Source organism: Oncorhynchus nerka, unplaced genomic scaffold (genome assembly GCF_034236695.1).
Source record: "Oncorhynchus nerka isolate Pitt River unplaced genomic scaffold, Oner_Uvic_2.0 unplaced_scaffold_3719, whole genome shotgun sequence".
Lineage (NCBI taxonomy): Eukaryota > Metazoa > Chordata > Actinopteri > Salmoniformes > Salmonidae > Oncorhynchus > Oncorhynchus nerka.
The window spans coordinates 385-19149 of record NW_027037577.1 but is presented as its reverse complement, the minus strand read 5'-3'; the positions used below and the strand labels follow the sequence as shown (position 1 = coordinate 19149).

At 35.6% G+C, this 18765-nt stretch overlaps 1 protein-coding gene across 1 annotated transcript; it reads right to left on the bottom strand.

Moving 5' to 3' along the window:
- Positions 1-323: 323 nt before the first annotated feature.
- Positions 324-17254, bottom strand: LOC135566695 (ras-associating and dilute domain-containing protein-like). Its single transcript, XM_065014333.1, has 7 exons — positions 17159-17254; positions 15064-15101; positions 4337-4494; positions 3521-3633; positions 2068-2184; positions 1516-1639; positions 324-586 (listed from the first exon to the last, which is right to left on the bottom strand). The coding sequence occupies exons 1-7, from the start codon at positions 17252-17254 to the stop codon at positions 324-326; spliced, it is 909 nt and encodes a 302-aa protein (XP_064870405.1).
- Between the last annotated feature and the right edge of the window lie 1511 nt (positions 17255-18765).

Genomic DNA, 18765 nt, shown 5'->3' with positions numbered 1-18765 from the left:
TCTCACCACACTAGCTTCCAGTCGAAGGTCACCCCACTCCTCCCTCACCACACCAGCTTCCAGTCATGTCTCCCCACCTCCCTCACCACACTATCTTCCAGGTCTCCCACTCCTCCTCTCACCACACTAGCTTCCAGTCGAAGGTCTCTCACTCCTCTCACCACACTAGCTTCCAGTCGAAGGTCTCCCCACTCCTCCTCCACACTAGCTTCCAGTCGAAGGTCTCCCACTCCTCCTCTCACCACACTAGCTTCCAGTCGAAGGTCTCCCCACTCCTCCTCTCACCACACTAGCTTCCAGTCGAAGGTCTCCCACTCCTCCTCTCACCACACTAGCTTCCAGTCGAAGGTCACCCCACCTCCGCTCACCACACTAGCTTCCAGTCGAAGGTCTCCCACTCCTCCTCTCACCACACTAGCTTCCAGTCGAAGGTCTCCCACTCCTCCTCTCACCACTAGCTTCCAGTCGAAGGTCTCCCCACTCCTCCTCTCACCACACAGCTTCCAGTCGAAGGTCACCCCACTCCTCCTCTCACCACAATAGCTTCCAGTCGAAGGTCTCCCCACTCCTCCTCTCACCACACTAGCTTCCAGTCGAAGGTCACCCCACTCCTCCTCTCACCACACTAGCTTCCGGTCGAAGGTCTCCCCACTCCTCCGCTCACCACACTAGCTTCCGGTCGAAGGTCTCACCACTCCTCCTCTCACCACACTAGCTTCCAGTCGAAGGTCTCCCCACTCCTCCTCTCACCACACTAACTTCCAGTCGAAGGTCTCCCCACTCCTCCTCTCACCACACTAGCTTCCAGTCGAAGGTCTCCCCACTCCTCCTCTCACCACACTAGCTTCCAGTCGAAGGTCTCCCCACTCCTCTCACCACACTAGCTTCCAGTCGAAGGTCTCACCACTCCTCCTCTCACCACACTAGCTTCCAGTCGAAGGTCTCCCCACTCCTCCTCTCACCACACTAGCTTCCAGTCGAAGGTCTCCCCACTCCTCCTCTCACCACACTAGCTTCCAGTCGAAGGTCACCCCACTCCTCCTCTCACCACACTATCTTCCAGTCGAAGGTCACACCACTCCTCCTCTCACCACACTAGCTTCCAGTCGAAGGTCACCCCCACTCCTCTGAGAGGAGATGTGGTTGTCTCACCTAGCCATCTCAAGATGAATGACTGACTGGAAGTCGCTCTGGATAAATTACTAAAATGTCAAATGGAACACATGTGTGTCTGTCTGTGTGTGTGTGTGTGTGTGTGTGTGTGTGTGTGTGTGTGTGTGTGTGTGTGTGTGTGTGTGTGTGTGTATGTGTGTGTGTGTGTGTGTGTCCATGTGTGTGTGTGTCTGTCTATGTGTGTGTGTGTGTGTGTGTGTGTATGTGTGTCCATGTGTGTGTGTGTCTGTCTATGTGTGTGTGTGTGTGTGTGTGTGTGGTTGTGTGTGTGTCTGTCTATGTGTGTGTGTGTGTGTGTGTGTGTGTGTGTGGTGTGTGTGTGCGCGTCCACGTGTGTCTCACCCTTGTCCATGAGCTGGTTGAAGAGAGATACGTTGGAGAAGAAGAAGAGGTAGGAGAACATCTGGGCCTGGACCTCTGGGTGGACCTGGTAGCCCTGGAGTAGCTCCTGACTGTACTGGAACACCTGGAGACACACACACACACACACACACACACGCACACATGGACAGACACACACACACACACACACACACACACACACACAGACAGACACACATGGACAGACACACATGGACAGACACACACACACACACACATGGACAGACACACACACACACACACACACACACACACACACAACAAAATGACAGAAATGTAAAAATGTATCATGCCAAATATATTCCATGCAGGAATAATGTGTGTGTGTGTGTGTGTGTGTGTGTCCATGTGTGTGTGTGTCTGTCTATGTGTGTGTGTGTGTGTGTGTGTGTGTGTGTGTGTGTGTGTGTGTGTGTGTGTGTGTGTGTGTGTGTCTGTCCATGTGTGTGTGTGTCTGTCTATGTGTGTGTGTGTGTCTGTCCATGTGTGTGTGTGTGTGTGTGTGTGTGGTACCTGCAGGACCCTGCGAACGGGCTCAGGAAATCCTGTACCTCCTCTCCAGCAGGGTTCAGAGCTGTCCACTGGGAACGGGTTACAGTCCAGTAGACCAGGAAGTACTACGTACAGGGACTGGAACACACACACACACAAACACACACACACACACAGCCACACACACACACACACACACACACACACACACACACGCACACACAGACACAGGTTAGACACACAAGTTAGCAACACACACATGTTAGCGAAACACACATTAGCGACACACACGTTAGCAACACACACATGTTAGCGATACACACATGTTAGCGACACACACATTAGCGACACACACGTTAGCAACACACACATGTTAGCGATACACACATGTTAGCGACACACACATGTTAGCGACACACACATGTTAGCGACACACACATGTTAGCAACACACACATGTTAGCGATACACACATGTTAGCGACAAAGACGTTAGCGACACACACACATTACATTTATTACATTTAAGTCATTTAGCAGACGCTCTTATCCAGAGCGACTTACAAATTGGTGCATTCACCTTATGACATCCAGTGGAACAGTAGTGCATCTAAATCTTTTAAGGGGGTGAGAGGGATTACTTTATCCTATCCTAGGTATACACGTTAGCTACACACACACGTTAGCGACACACACACACGTTAGCGACAAAGACGTTAGCGACACACACACGTTAGCTACACACACACGTTAGCGACACACACACGTTAGCGACAAAGACGTTAGCGACACACACACACGTTAGCGACAAAGATGTTAGCGACACACACACGTTAGCTACACACACACGTTAGCGACACACACACGTTAGCGACAAAGACGTTAGCGACACACACACACGTTAGCGACAAAGACGTTAGCGACACACACACGTTAGCTACACACACACGTTAGCAACAAAGACGTTAGCGACACACACACGTTAGCTACACACACACGTTAGCGACACACACACGTTAGCAACACACACACGTTAGCGACACACACACGTTAGCGACACACACACGTTAGCAACAAAGACGTCAGCTACCAACACACGTTAGCAACAAAGACATTAGCTACCAGTAGACCTCAATGGAGAGCTAGACAGCCATGACCTCTATCCTCAATGGAGAGCTAGACAGCCATGACCTCTATCCTCAGTGGTGAGCTAGACAGCCATGACCTCTATCCTCAGTGGTGAGGTAGACAGACATGACCTCTATCCTCAGTGGTGAGGTGAGCTAGACAGACATGACCTCTATCCTCAGTGGTGAGGTGAGCTAGACAGACATGACCTCTATCCTCAGTGGTGAGATAGACAGACATGACCTCTATCCTCAGTGGTGAGCTAGACAGACATGACCTCTTACCTTGGTGATTTAGTATGCAGAGTAACAGTTACCATGGTGATGTAATATACAGAGTAACAGTTACCTTGGTGATGTAGTAGACACATTGCTGGAAGGTGTACATGATCACTTCCTCCAGGATGGTCATAGCCTCCTCATTGGCTGAGATGGTCGCCGATAGCAACGACTCCTTGGAACCTGAATATAAATATATGTATAAACAATATAAAATATACAGTGCCTTCGGAAAGTATTCAAACTCCTTGACTTGTACCACATTTTGTTGCGTTGCAGCTTGAATTTAAATTCAATTAAATTGAGATTTTGTGTCACAGACATACACACAGTTTATGTAATGTACCCAAGGAGAGTTTCCAGAACTTTCTGACACTGAAAACTGATGAGAAGAGAAAGAAAAAGAGAGGAGAGAAAGAAAAAGAGAAGTGAGAGAGAGTGAGAGAGAGAGAGAGAGAGAGAGAGAGAGGTGAGAGAGAGAGAGAGATAGACAGAGAGAGAGAGAAGGAGAGAGAGACAGAGAGAGGTGTGAGCAAGCGAGAGAGAGAGAGAGAGAGAGAGAGAGAGAGAGAAAACAGAAGGAGAGAGCGAGAGAGAGAGAGTGAGAGGCGAGGAGAGAGAGAGAGAGAGAGAGAGAGGTGAGAGAGAGAGGAGGAGCGAGGTGTGAGAGAGAGAGAGAGGTGAGAGAGAGAAGGAGAGAGCGAGAGAGGCGAGAGAGAGAGAGAAAGAGAGAGAGAGAGAGAGGCGAGAGAGAGAGAGAGAAAGAGAGGCGAGAAAGAGAAGGAGAGAGAGTGAGAGAGACAGAGAGACTAGTACATTCTATGTCACAATGAATAATGGCTGCTGAACCTAGACATCCCAGAAGACTCTCCTTGTGAGTGTGTACCTTTAGAGTCGAGCGTCTCTATGCCCTGTGTGTATGCTGGGGCCTTCTGTTGGATGAAGTAGAGGATCTCTATACTGTTGGACATCCAGAAGAATACGACCTGCAGGTCTGGGATCAGATCACTGATGGACAGGAGAGACAGGGAGGCCGGGTCCTGACTGGAGAGAGGAGAGAGAGAGGAGAGGAGAGAGAGAAGGGAGAGAGAGGAGAGAGATACAGGAGAGGAGAGAGAGAGGAGAGAGAGAGAGAGAGGAGGGAGAGAGGAGAGAGAGACAGGAGAGGAGAGAGAGGAGAGACAGGAGAGGAGAGCGGGGAGGAGAGAGAGGGGAGAGAGGCGAGGGAGAGGAGAGAGATACAGGAGAGAGAGAGGAGAGAGAGGAGAGGAGAGAGAGACAGGAGAGGAGAGAGAGACAGAGAGGAGAGAGAGAGACAGGGGAGGAGAGAGAGAGGAGAGAGAGAAGGGAGAGAGAGGAGACAGGAGAGGAGAGTGAGAGGAAAGAGAGGGAGAGAGAAAGAGAGAGCTTTGCAGGAGAAAACCGAGGCAGACATGGCTCTCAAGAGAAGACAGGGGAGGAGAGAGAGCCCACAAAATGAGGGGAGACAGAGCTGCACTTCCTAAGGAGAGCCCAATGGAGGGACCATATTAGAGAGACATATTTCCCTCAGATACAGGAGATCCACAAAGGAGAAAACAAATCCAGGAGAAACTCCCAGATCTAGGAGGAGAGAAGAGAGAGACAGGAGACAGCAGCAGAGACAGGGAGGAGAGAGGAGGAGAGAGAGGAGAGAGAGGGAGAGAACAAAGAGAGGAGAGGATACAGGAGAGAGAGAGAGAGAGGAGAGTCTTAACCATTTGGAGATTGAGAGAAACACTGGATAGGGAGAGAGATACAGGAGAGGAGAGAGAGACAGGGAGGAGAGAGAGAGGAGAGAGAGAATAAGATGACAGGAGTAAGTCTTAGGAGAGGAAATGGAGGAGAAGAGAGAATAATGGGAGAGATGTTTACTGTAATAATGTTTACTGTAATAATGGAGGAGATGAGATACTGGAAGGGAATGTTTACTGTAATAATGTAAGAAGTTTACTGTAATAAGGAGAATAATGGAGAGAGTAATAAGAGGAGAGATGTTTACTGGAGGGATAATGAGGAGGGGAGAGAGAGATGTTTAGAGGAGAGAGAGACAGGAGAGGAGAGGAGAGTTTAGGAGAGGAGAGAGAGAGATGTTTAGTAGAGAGAGGAGAGTAAGAATGGGAGAGAGATAATGTTTACAGGAGAGGAGAAGAATGTTTACTGAGATAGAGGGAGAGAGAAGAATGAGGAGAGATAGATGTAGATAATGGAGAGGAGAAGAATGTTTACTGTAGGAATGTTTAGAGGAGAGAGAGAAAGGGGAGAATGTTTACTGTAATAATGGAGGAGAATGTTTAGAGAGAGAAGTTTACTGAGAGGAGATGTTTACTGTAATAATGAGTAATAATGGAAGAAGTTTACAGGGAGGAGAGTTTACTGTAATAAGTTTACAGGGGAGAAGGAGGAGAAGAGAATAAGACAGGGAGGAGATAGATGAGAGAGAAGGTAAGAGATGTAAGAATGTTTAGTAAGAGAGTTTACTGTAATAATGTTTAGTAATAATGTAGATAATGTTTACAGGGATAATGTTTACTGTAGATAATGTTTAGAGGAAGAGAGACAGGAGAGGAGAGAGAGACAGGATAAGGTAATAAGACTGGGGAATGTTTACTGGAAGGAGAGAGAGAAGGGAGTTTAGGAGATAATGTAGAGAGGAGAGGAGAGAGAAGGTAGAGGAGAATGTTTAGAGAGACAGGGGGAGAGGAGATAATGAGACAGGAGAGGAAGAGACAGGGGAGGAGAGGAGATGTTTAGAGAAGGGAGAGAGAGGAGAGAGTAAGGAGAGGAGAGAGAGAGACAGGGAGAGAGAGTTTAGAGAGATAAGGAAGGGAGAGAGAGGAGATAGATGAGAGGAATAATGTTTAGAGGAGAGATAATGTTTACAGGAGAGGAGAGAGAGACAGGGGAGGAATAGAGGAGACTGAATAATGGGAGAGTAATAAGTTTAGAGTAATAGAGAGTAATAAGGAGAGAGGACAATAAGGAGAGAGAGAGAGGAGAGAGAGAGGAGAGATAATGTTTTAGAGGTAATAATGACCGAGAGGGAGAGAGATACAGGGGAGGAGATGAGAGGGGAGGAGAGGAGGAGATGGGAGTAATAGAGTTTACTGAGGAGAGGAGACTGTAAGAGAGAGAATAGAGTAATAAGTTTACTGTAATAATGTTTAGAGAGAGAATGACAATGGGGAGGAGAGAGAGGATAGAGTTTACTGGAGAGAGAGACAGTAAGAGAGAGACAGTAATAAGAATAATGTTTAGGAATAAGAGTAATAATGTTTACTGGAATAGAGAAGACTGTAATAATGTAATAATGTTTAAGTAATAATGAGCTGCAGAGACTAAGGGGAGGAAGAGATGAGGGAATAATTAGAATATTTAGAGGAAAGATGTTTACAGATAATAAAGTTTTTGTAATAACAAAATGTTTTGAATAATGCTCTTAAGTAATAATGTTTACTGTGCTCACTGTAATAATGATTTAATGAGGTGTTTACTGTAATAATGTTTACTGTAATAACCTCCTGCCCAATGTATGACCATATTGTAATAATATTTCCCTAATAATGTTTACTGTAATAATGTTTACTGTAAAAATGTAATAATTTACTGTAATAATATTTCTGTAATAATAATAATGTTTACTGTACAATGATTTGTGACCTGTTTACCCAATAATGTTTACTGTAATAATGTAATAACGTTTACAAAATGTTTACTGTAATAATGTTTTCCATAATAATGTAATAATGTTTACTGTCCCTAATGTTTACTGTAATAATGTTTTTACTGTAATAATGTTTTCTGTAATAATGTCTTACTGTAATAATGTAATAATGTTTACTGTAATAATGTTTACTGTAATAATGTTTACTGTAATAATGTTTACTGTAATAATGTCATTACTGTAATAATGTTTACTGTAATAATGTTTACTGTAATAATGTTTTCTGTAATAATGTAATATGTTTTCTGTAATAATGTTTACTGTAATAATGTTTACTGTAATAATGTTTACTGTAATAATGTAATAAATGTAATAATGTTTACTGTATAATGTTTACTGTAATAATGTTTACTGTAATAATGTTTACTGTAATAATGTTTACTGTAATAATGTTTACTGTAATAATGTTTACTGTAATAATGTTTACTGTAATAATGTAATAATGTTTACTGTAATAATGTTTACTGTAATAATGTAATAATGTTTACTGTAATAATGTTTACTGTAATAATGTTTACTTTACTGTAATAATGTTTACTGTAATAATGTTTACTGTAATAATGTAATAATGTTTACTGTAATAATGTTTACTGTAATAATGTTTACTGTAATAATGTAATAATGTTTACTGTAATAATGTTTACTGTAATAATGTTTACTGTAATAATGTTTACTGTAATAATGTAATAATGTTTACTGTAATAATGTTTACTGTAATAATGTTTACTGTAATAATGTTTACTGTAATAATGTTTACTGTAATAATGTTTTCTGTAATAATGTAATAATGTTTACTGTAATAATGTTTACTGTAATAATGTTTACTGTAATAATGTTTACTGTAATAATGTTTACTGTAATAATGTTTACTGTAATAATGTTTACTGTAATAATGTTTACTGTAATAATGTAATAATGTTTACTGTAATAATGTTTACTGTAATAATGTTTACTGTAATAATGTAATAATGTTTACTGTAATAATGTTTACTGTAATAATGTAATAATGTTTACTGTAATAATGTTTACTGTAATAATGTAATAATGTTTACTGTAATAATGTAATAATGTTTACTGTAATAATGTTTACTGTAATAATGTTTACTGTAATAATGTAATAATGTTTACTGTAATAATGTTTACTGTAATAATGTTTACTGTAATAATGTAATAATGTTTACTGTAATAATGTTTACTGTAATAATGTTTACTGTAATAATGTTTACTGTAATAATGTTTACTGTAATAATGTTTACTGTAATAATGTAATGTTTACTGTAATAATGTTTACTGTAATAATGTTTACTGTAATAATGTTTACTGTAATAATGTTTACTGTAATAATGTTTACTGTAATAATGTTTACTGTAATAATGTAATAATGTTTACTGTAATAATGTTTACTGTAATAATGTTTACTGTAATAATGTTTACTGTAATAATGTTTACTGTAATAATGTTTACTGTAATAATGTTTACTGTAATAATGTAATAATGTTTACTGTAATAATGTTTACTGTAATAATGTTTACTGTAATAATGTTTACTGTAATAATGTTTACTGTAATAATGTTTACTGTAATAATGTTTACTGTAATGTTTATAATGTTTACTGTAATAATGTTTACTGTAATAATGTTTACTGTAATAATAATGTTTACTGTAATAATGTTTACTGTAATAATGTTTACTGTAATAATGTTTACTGTAATAATGTTTACTGTAATAATGTTTACTGTAATAATGTTTACTGTAATAATGTTTACTGTAATAATGTTTACTGTAATAATGTTTACTGTAATAATGTTTACTGTAATAATGTTTACTGTAATAATGTTTTCTGTAATAATGTAATAATGTTTACTGTAATAATGTTTACTGTAATAATGTTTACTGTAATAATGTTTACTGTAATAATGTAATAATGTTTACTGTAATAATGTTTACTGTAATAATGTTTACTGTAATAATGTAATAATGTTTACTGTAATAATGTTTACTGTAATAATGTTTACTGTAATAATGTTTACTGTAATAATGTTTACTGTAATAATGTAATAATGTTTACTGTAATAATGTTTACTGTAATAATGTAATAATGTTTACTGTAATAATGTTTACTGTAATAATGTTTACTGTAATAATGTAATAATGTTTACTGTAATAATGTTTACTGTAATAATGTTTACTGTAATAATGTAATAATGTTTACTGTAATAATGTTTACTGTAATAATGTTTACTGTAATAATGTTTACTGTAATAATAATGTTTACTGTAAATGTTTACTGTAATAATGTTTACTGTAATAATGTTTACTGTAATAATGTAATAATGTTTACTGTAATAATGTTACTGTAATAATGTTTACTGTAATAATGTAATAATGTTTACTGTAATAATGTAATAATGTTTACTGTAATAATGTAATAATGTTTACTGTAATAATGTTTACTGTAATAATGTTTACTGTAATAATGTTTACTGTAATAATGTAATAATGTTTACTGTAATAATGTTTACTGTAATAATGTTTACTGTAATAATGTAATAATGTTTACTGTAATAATGTTTACTGTAATAATGTTTACTGTAATAATGTTTACTGTAATAATGTTTACTGTAATAATGTTTACTGTAATAATGTAATAATGTTTACTGTAATAATGTTTACTGTAATAATGTTTACTGTAATAATGTAATAATGTTTACTGTAATAATGTTTACTGTAATAATGTAATAATGTTTACTGTAATAATGTTTACTGTAATAATGTAATAATGTTTACTGTAATAATGTTTACTGTAATAATGTTTACTGTAATAATGTTTACTGTAATAATGTTTACTGTAATAATGTTTACTGTAATAATGTTTACTGTAATAATGTTTACTGTAATAATGTTTACTGTAATAATGTAATAATGTTTACTGTAATAATGTTTACTGTAATAATGTTTACTGTAATAATGTAATAATGTTTACTGTAATAATGTTTACTGTAATAATGTAATAATGTTTACTGTAATAATGTTTACTGTAATAAATGTAATAATGTTTACTGTAATAATGTTTACTGTAATAATGTTTACTGTAATAATGTTTACTGTAATAATGTACTGTAATAATGTTTACTGTAATAATGTTTACTGTAATAATGTAATAATGTTTACTGTAATAATGTTTACTGTAATAATGTTTACTGTAATAATGTTTACTGTAATAATGTTTACTGTAATAATGTTTACTGTTTAATGTAATAATGTTTACTGTAATAATGTTTACTGTAATAATGTTTAATGTAATAATGTTTACTGTAATAATGTTTACTGTAATAATGTTTACTGTAATAATGTTTACTGTAATAATGTAATAATGTTTACTGTAATAATGTTTACTGTAATAACTGTAATAATGTTTACTGTAATAATGTTTACTGTAATAATGTTTACTGTAATAATGTTCACTGTAATAATGTTACTGTAATGTTTACTGTAATAATGTTTACTGTAATAATGTTTACTGTAATAATGTTTACTGTAATAATGTTTACTGTAATAATGTTTACTGTAATAATGTTTACTGTAATAATGTTTACTGTAATAATGTTTACTGTAATAATGTTTACTGTAATGTTTACTGTAATAATGTTTACTGTAATAATGTTTACTGTAATAATGTAATAATGTTTACTGTAATAATGTTTACTGTAATAATGTTTACTGTAATAATGTTTACTGTAATAATGTAATAATGTTTACTGTAATAATGTTTACTGTAATAATGTTTACTGTAATAATGTAATAATGTTTACTGTAATAATGTTTACTGTAATAATGTTTACTGTAATGTCATGCAATAATGTTTACTGTAATAAATGTTTACTGTAATAATGTTTACTGTAATAATGTTTACTGTAATAATGTTTACTGTAATAATGTTTACTGTAATAATGTTTACTGTAATAATGTTTACTGTAATAATGTTTACTGTAATAATGTTTACTGTAATAATGTAATAATGTTTACTGTAATAATGTTTACTGTAATAATGTTTACTGTAATAATGTTTACTGTAATAATGTTTACTGTAATAATGTTTACTGTAATAATGTTTACTTTAATGTAATAATGTTTACTGTAATAATAATAATGTTTACTGTAATAATGTTTACTGTAATAATGTTTACTGTAATAATGTTTACTGTAATAATGTTTACTGTAATAATGTAATAATGTTTACTGTAATAATGTTTACTGTAATAATGTTTACTGTAATAATGTAATAATGTTTACTGTAATAATGTTTACTGTAATAATGTTTACTGTAATAATGTTTACTGTAATAATGTTTACTGTAATAATGTTTACTGTAATAATGTAATAATGTTTACTGTAATAATGTTTACTGTAATAATGTTTACTGTAATAATGTAATAATGTTTACTTTACTGTAATAATGTTTACTGTAATAATGTAATAATGTTTACTGTAATAATGTTTACTGTAATAATGTTTACTGTAATAATGTTTACTGTAATAATGTTTACTGTAATAATGTTTACTGTAATAATGTTTACTGTAATAATGTTTACTGTAATAATGTAATAATGTTTACTGTAATAATGTTTACTGTAATAATGTAATAATGTTTACTGTAATAATGTTTACTGTAATAATGTTTACTGTAATAATGTAATAATGTTTACTGTAATAATGTTTACTGTAATAATGTTTACTGTAATAATGTTTACTGTAATAATGTAATAATGTTTACTGTAATAATGTTTACTGTAATAATGTAATAATGTTTACTGTAATAATGTTTACTGTAATAATGTTTACTGTAATAATGTAATAATGTTTACTGTAATAATGTTTACTGTAATAATGTTTACTGTAATAATGTTTACTGTAATAATGTAATAATGTTTACTGTAATAATGTTTACTGTAATAATGTTTACTGTAATAATGTAATAATGTTTACTGTAATAATGTTTACTGTAATAATGTTTACTGTAATAATGTTTACTGTAATAATGTTTACTGTAATAATGTAATAATGTAATAATGTTTACTGTAATAATGTTTACTGTAATAATGTTTACTGTAATAATGTTTACTGTAATAATGTTTACTGTAATAATGTTTACTGTAATAATGTTTACTGTAATAAATGTAATAATGTTTACTGTAATAATGTAATAATTTACTGTAATAATGTTTACTGTAATAATGTAATAATGTTTACTGTAATAATGTTTGTTTACTGTAATAATGTTTACTGTAATAATGTTTACTGTAATAATGTTTACTGTAATAATGTAATAATGTTTACTGTAATAATGTTTACTGTAATAATGTTTACTGTAATAATGTAATAATGTTTACTGTAATAATGTTTACTGTAATAATGTTTACTGTAATAATGTTTACTGTAATAATGTAATAATGTTTACTGTAATAATGTTTACTGTAATATGTTTACTGTAATAATGTTGTAATAATGTTTATGTAATAATGTTTACTGTAATAATGTTTACTGTAATAATGTTTACTGTAATAATGTTTACTGTAATAATGTAATAATGTTTACTGTAATAATGTAATAATGTTTAATAATGTTTACTGTAATAATGTTTACTGTAATAATGTTTTTACTGTAATAATGTAATAATGTTTACTGTAATAATGTAATAATGTTTACTGTAATAATGTTTACTGTAATAATGTTTACTGTAATAATGTTTACTGTAATAATGTTTACTGTAATAATGTTTACTGTAATAATGTTTACTGTAATAATGTTTACTGTAATAATGTTTACTGTAATAATGTAATAATGTTTACTGTAATAATGTAATAATGTTTACTGTAATAATGTTTACTGTAATAATGTAATAATGTTTACTGTAATAATGTTTACTGTAATAATGTAATAATGTTTACTGTAATAATGTAATAATGTTTACTGTAATAATGTTTACTGCAATAATGTAATAATGTTTACTGTAATAATGTAATAATGTTTACTGTAATAATGTAATAATGTTTACTGTAATAATGTTTACTGTAATAATGTAATAATGTTTACTGTAATAATGTTTACTGTAATAATGTTTACTGTAATAATGTTTACTGTAATAATGTAATAATGTTTACTGTAATAATGTAATAATGTTTACTGTAATAATGTAATAATGTTTACTGTAATAATGTTTACTGTAATAATGTTTACTGTAATAATGTTTACTGTAATAATGTAATAATGTTTACTGTAATAATGTAATAATGTTTACTGTAATAATGTAATAATGTTTACTGTAATATGTTTACTGTAATAATGTTTACTGTAATAATGTTTTTAATAATGTAATAATGTTTACTGTAATAATGTTTACTGTAATAATGTAATAATGTTTACTGTAATAATGTAATAATGTTTACTGTAATAATGTTTACTGTAATAATGTTTACTGTAATAATGTAATAATGTTTACTGTAATAATGTTTACTGTAATAATGTTTACTGTAATAATGTTTACTGTAATAATGTAATAATGTTTACTGTAATAATGTTTACTGTAATAATGTTTACTGTAATAATGTTTACTGTAATAATGTAATAATGTTTACTGTAATAATGTTTACTGTAATAATGTTTTCTGTAATAATGTAATAATGTTTACTGTAATAATGTTTACTGTAATAATGTTTACTGTAATAATGTAATAATGTTTACTGTAATAATGTTTACTGTAATAATGTTTACTGTAATAATGTTTACTGTAATAATGTTTAATGTTTAATGTAATAATGTTTACTGTAATAATGTTTACTGTAATAATGTAATAATGTTTACTGTAATAATGTTTACTGTAATAATGTTTACTGTAATAATGTAATAATGTTTACTGTAATAATGTAATAATGTTTACTGTAATAATGTTTACTGTAATAATGTTTACTGTAATAATGTTTACTGTAATAATGTTTACTGTAATAATGTAATAATGTTTACTGTAATAATGTTTACTGTAATAATGTTTACTGTAATAATGTTTACTGTAATAATGTAATAATGTTTACTGTAATAATGTAATAATGTAATAATGTAATAATGTTTACTGTAATAATGTAATAATGTTTACTGTAATAATGTAATAATGTTTACTGTAATAATGTAATAATGTTTACTGTAATAATGTTTACTGTAATAATGTTTACTGTAATAATGTTTACTGTAATAATGTAATAATGTTTACTGTAATAATGTTTACTGTAATAATGTTTACTGTAATAATGTAATAATGTTTACTGTAATAATGTTTACTGTAATAATGTTTACTGTAATAGTGTTTACTGTAATAATGTTTACTGTAATAATGTTTACTGTAATAATGTAATAATGTTTACTGTAATAATGTTTACTGTAATAATGTTTACTGTAATAATGTCTACTGTAATAATGTAATAATGTCTACTGTAATAATGTTTACTGTAAATGTGTTATTGTTTATATTTTACTATTCGTTTCACTTGCTTTGGCAATGAAAACATATGTTTCCCATGTCAATAAAGCCCTTTGAATTGAATTGAGAGAATGAGGGGTCACACACACACACACACACACACACACAAACACACACACACAGACACAGACACAGACACACACACACACACACACACACACACACACACACACACAGCCACACACACACACACACACACACACACACACACACACACACACACACACACACACACACACAGACACAGACACAGACACAGACACACACACACACACACACACACACAGACACACAGACACACACACACACACAGTGCTACAAGGCGGAATATGATACTCACTGCTGAGCTTGCTTCTGTGCCAATTCCTTTGTCTTCTCCTGAAACACACACGCTGCAATTAGAAGCTCATCAAAGATTTAACAGGTGGATCTTACTCTCTCTCTATGAACACACACACACACACACACACACACACACACACACACACACACACACACACACACACACACACACACACACACACACTAGCTCAGCTGCTAGCTCACTAACACTGTAGGTGACTATAACACAGGAGAGAAGGCTGCTGCTAGCTGCTAGCTCACTAACACTGTAGGTGACTATAACACAGGAGAGAAGGCTGCTGCTAGCTGTTAGCTCACTAACACTGTAGGTGACTATAACACAGGAGAGAAGGCTGCTGTTAGCTCACTAACACTGTAGGTGACTGTAACACAGGAGAGAAGGCTGCTGCTAGCTGACTAACACTGTAGGTGACTGTAACACAGGAGAGAAGGCTGCTGCTAGCTGACTAACACTGTAGGTGACTATAACACAGGAGAGAAGGCTGCTGCTAGCTGACTAACACTGTAGGTGACTGTAACACAGGAGAGAAGGCTGCTGCTAGCTGACTAACACTGTAGGTGACTATAACACAGGAGAGAAGGCTACTGCTAGCTGACTAACACTGTAGGTGACTATAACACAGGAGAGAAGGCTGCTGCTAGCTGACTAACACTGTAGGTGACTATAACACAGGAGAGAAGGCTGCTGCTAGCTGACTAACACTGTAGGTGACTATAACACAGGAGAGAAGGCTGCTGCTAGCTGCTAGCTCACTAACACTGTAGGTGACTACAACACAGGAGAGAAGGCTGCTGCTAGCTGCTAGCTCACTAACACTGTAGGTGACTATAACACAGGAGAGAAGGCTGCTGCTAGCTGCTAGCTCACTAACACTGTTGGTGACTATAACACAGGAGAGAAGGCTGCTGTTAGCTCACTAACACTGTAGGTGACTATAACACAGGAGAGAAGGCTGCTGCTAGCTGCTAGCTCACTAACACTGTAGGTGACTATAACACACCCCCTCTCTGTCTAACCCCTGAACCCTAACCCTCTCTCTGTCTAACCCCTGAACCCTAACCCTCTCTCTGTCTAACCTCTGAACCCTAACCTTCTCTCTGTCTAACCCCTGAACCCCAACCCTCTCTCTGACTAACCCCTACTCTACTCTGTCTAACACCTGAACCCTAACCTCTATTTGACTCTGTCTAACCTCTGAACCCTAACCTCTTCTCTACTCTCTCTAACCTCTGAACCCTAACCTCTACTCTACTCTGTCTAACCCCTGAACCCTAACCCTCTCTCTGTCTAACCCCTGAATCCTAACCCCTCATGTGAAGTTGAAGTTATACCACAAGTTCAGCATCAGTTAAGATTTGAAACCATTCAGATCCTGTAATCTGATAAATTCCCCTCAGCAAGTCAACCAGAATAATGATCTTAAACCGTAAAACAAAGGCCTTATTATTAGTGATTTGCACTTCGTCAACGACTAGAGCTTTTAGAACAACTCTTTTAAACGACTCCAGAGTCATGATTTGTTTTACCGACTCCAGACTCAAGATTCGTTTTACCGACTCCAGAGTCATGATTAGTTTTTACCGACTCCAGAGTCATGATTAGTTTTTACCGACTCCAGAGTCATGATTAGTTTTTAACGACTCCAGAGTCATGATTCGTTTTTAACGACTCCAGAGTCATGATTCGTTTTACCGACTCCAGAGTCATGATTCGTTTTAGACTCCAGAGTCATGATTCGTTTTTACCGACTCCAGAGTCATGATTAGTTTTTAACGACTCCAGAGTCATGATTCGTTTTTAACGACTCCAGAGTCATGATTCGTTTTACCGACTCCAGAGTCATGATTCGTTTTACCGACTCCAGAGTCATGATTCATTTTACCGACTCCAGAGTCATGATTCGTTTTTACCGACTCCAGACTCATGATTCGTTTTTACAGACTCCAGAGTCATGATTCGTTTTTACAGACTCCAGAGTCATGATTTGTTTTAGACTCCAGAGTCATTATTCGTTTTAGACTCCAGACTCATGATTAGTTTTTACTGACTCCAGAGTCATGATTCGTTTTACCGACTCCAGAGTCATGATTCGTTTTACCGACTCCAGAGTCATGATTCGTTTTACCGACTCCAGAGTCATGATTCGTTTTACCGACTCCAGAGTCATGATTCGTTTTTACCGACTCCAGAGTCATGATTCGTTTTTACTGACTCCAGAGTCATGATTCGTTTTACCGACTCCAGAGTCATGATTCGTTTTACCGACTCCAGAGTCATGATTCGTTTTTACAGACTCCAGAGTCATGATTCGTTTTACCAACTCCAGACTCATGATTCGTTTCTTTCGAGTGGTTCGTTCATTTTAGTCGTTTGTTTGACCTGACGGCAGCAATGAATTCTTCAGCAGCAGGATTAATACGCGCTCCTCCAGCTCAGAGACTCAGAAACTCAGAGACTCAGAGGCTCCAGAGACTCAGACTCAGAGGCTCCAGAGACTCCAGAGACTCAGACACTCCAGAGGCTCAGAGACTCAGAGACTCAGAGGCTCCAGAGACTCCAGAGACTCCAGAGACTCAGAGACTCCAGAGACTACAGAGACTACAGAGACTACAGAGGATACAGAGACTCAGAGACTCAGAGACTCAGACACTCCAGAGACTCAGACACTCCAGAGACTCCAGAGACTACAGAGACTACAGAGGATACAGAGACTCAGAGACTCCAGAGACTCAGAGACTCCAGAGACTCCAGAGACTCCAGAGACTCAGAGACTCCAGACTCAGAGACTCAGAAGCTCCAGAGACTCAGAGACTCCAGAGACTCAGAGACTCAAGACTCAGAGGCTCCAGAGACTCCAGAGACTCAGAGGCTCCAGAGACTCCAGAGACTCAGAGGCTCCAGAGACTCCAGAGACTCCAGAGACTCAGAGGCTCCAGAGACTCCAGAGACTCCAGAGACTCAGAGACTCCAGAGACTACAGAGACTACAGAGACTCAGAGACTCCAGAGACTCCAGACTCAGAGACTCAGAGGCTATAACTGTTTGTTCATAACTGACTTGCCCAGTTAATACAAAAACTTTTTAATACCGCAGTTGGCGAAGGTCCTAATCACTCTGGCGGCAGTCAAGCATTCCGCCAAGAGTCGTTCACAACGAGACTTCGTTTCCAAAGGTATCAATAAATAATCGTATTTGTGTGCCTTGCAAAATCACAAACGCACATTGTTTGGAGCACATCTTGTGTGTGACCTCTCAGTCATAAAAGACAGCTCCAATAAGCCCCCTGTGGTGAACGAGAGGCTTGCAGAGTCATGCTTCTGTCCAGGTTATGGATTATCGTTCGCTGGAAAGAGGTCCTGCGTGCTCTGGGCATTACTGAAACAAATCAACCAAATGGGCATTACCGTGCTCTGGGCATTACTGAAACAAATCAACCAAATGGGCATTACCGTGCTCTGGGCATTACCGTGCTCTGGGCATTACTGTGCTCTGGGCATTACTGTGCTCTGGGCATTACTGTGCTCTGGGCATTACCGTGCTCTGGGCATTACCGTGCTCTGGGCATTACTGTGCTCTGGGCATTACTGTGCTCTGGGCATTACTGAAACAAATCAACCAAATGAGTCAAAGGATGTGTTCTTTTTGTCTGAGTTGAAGAGATCCGAGGCAGTAACTTCC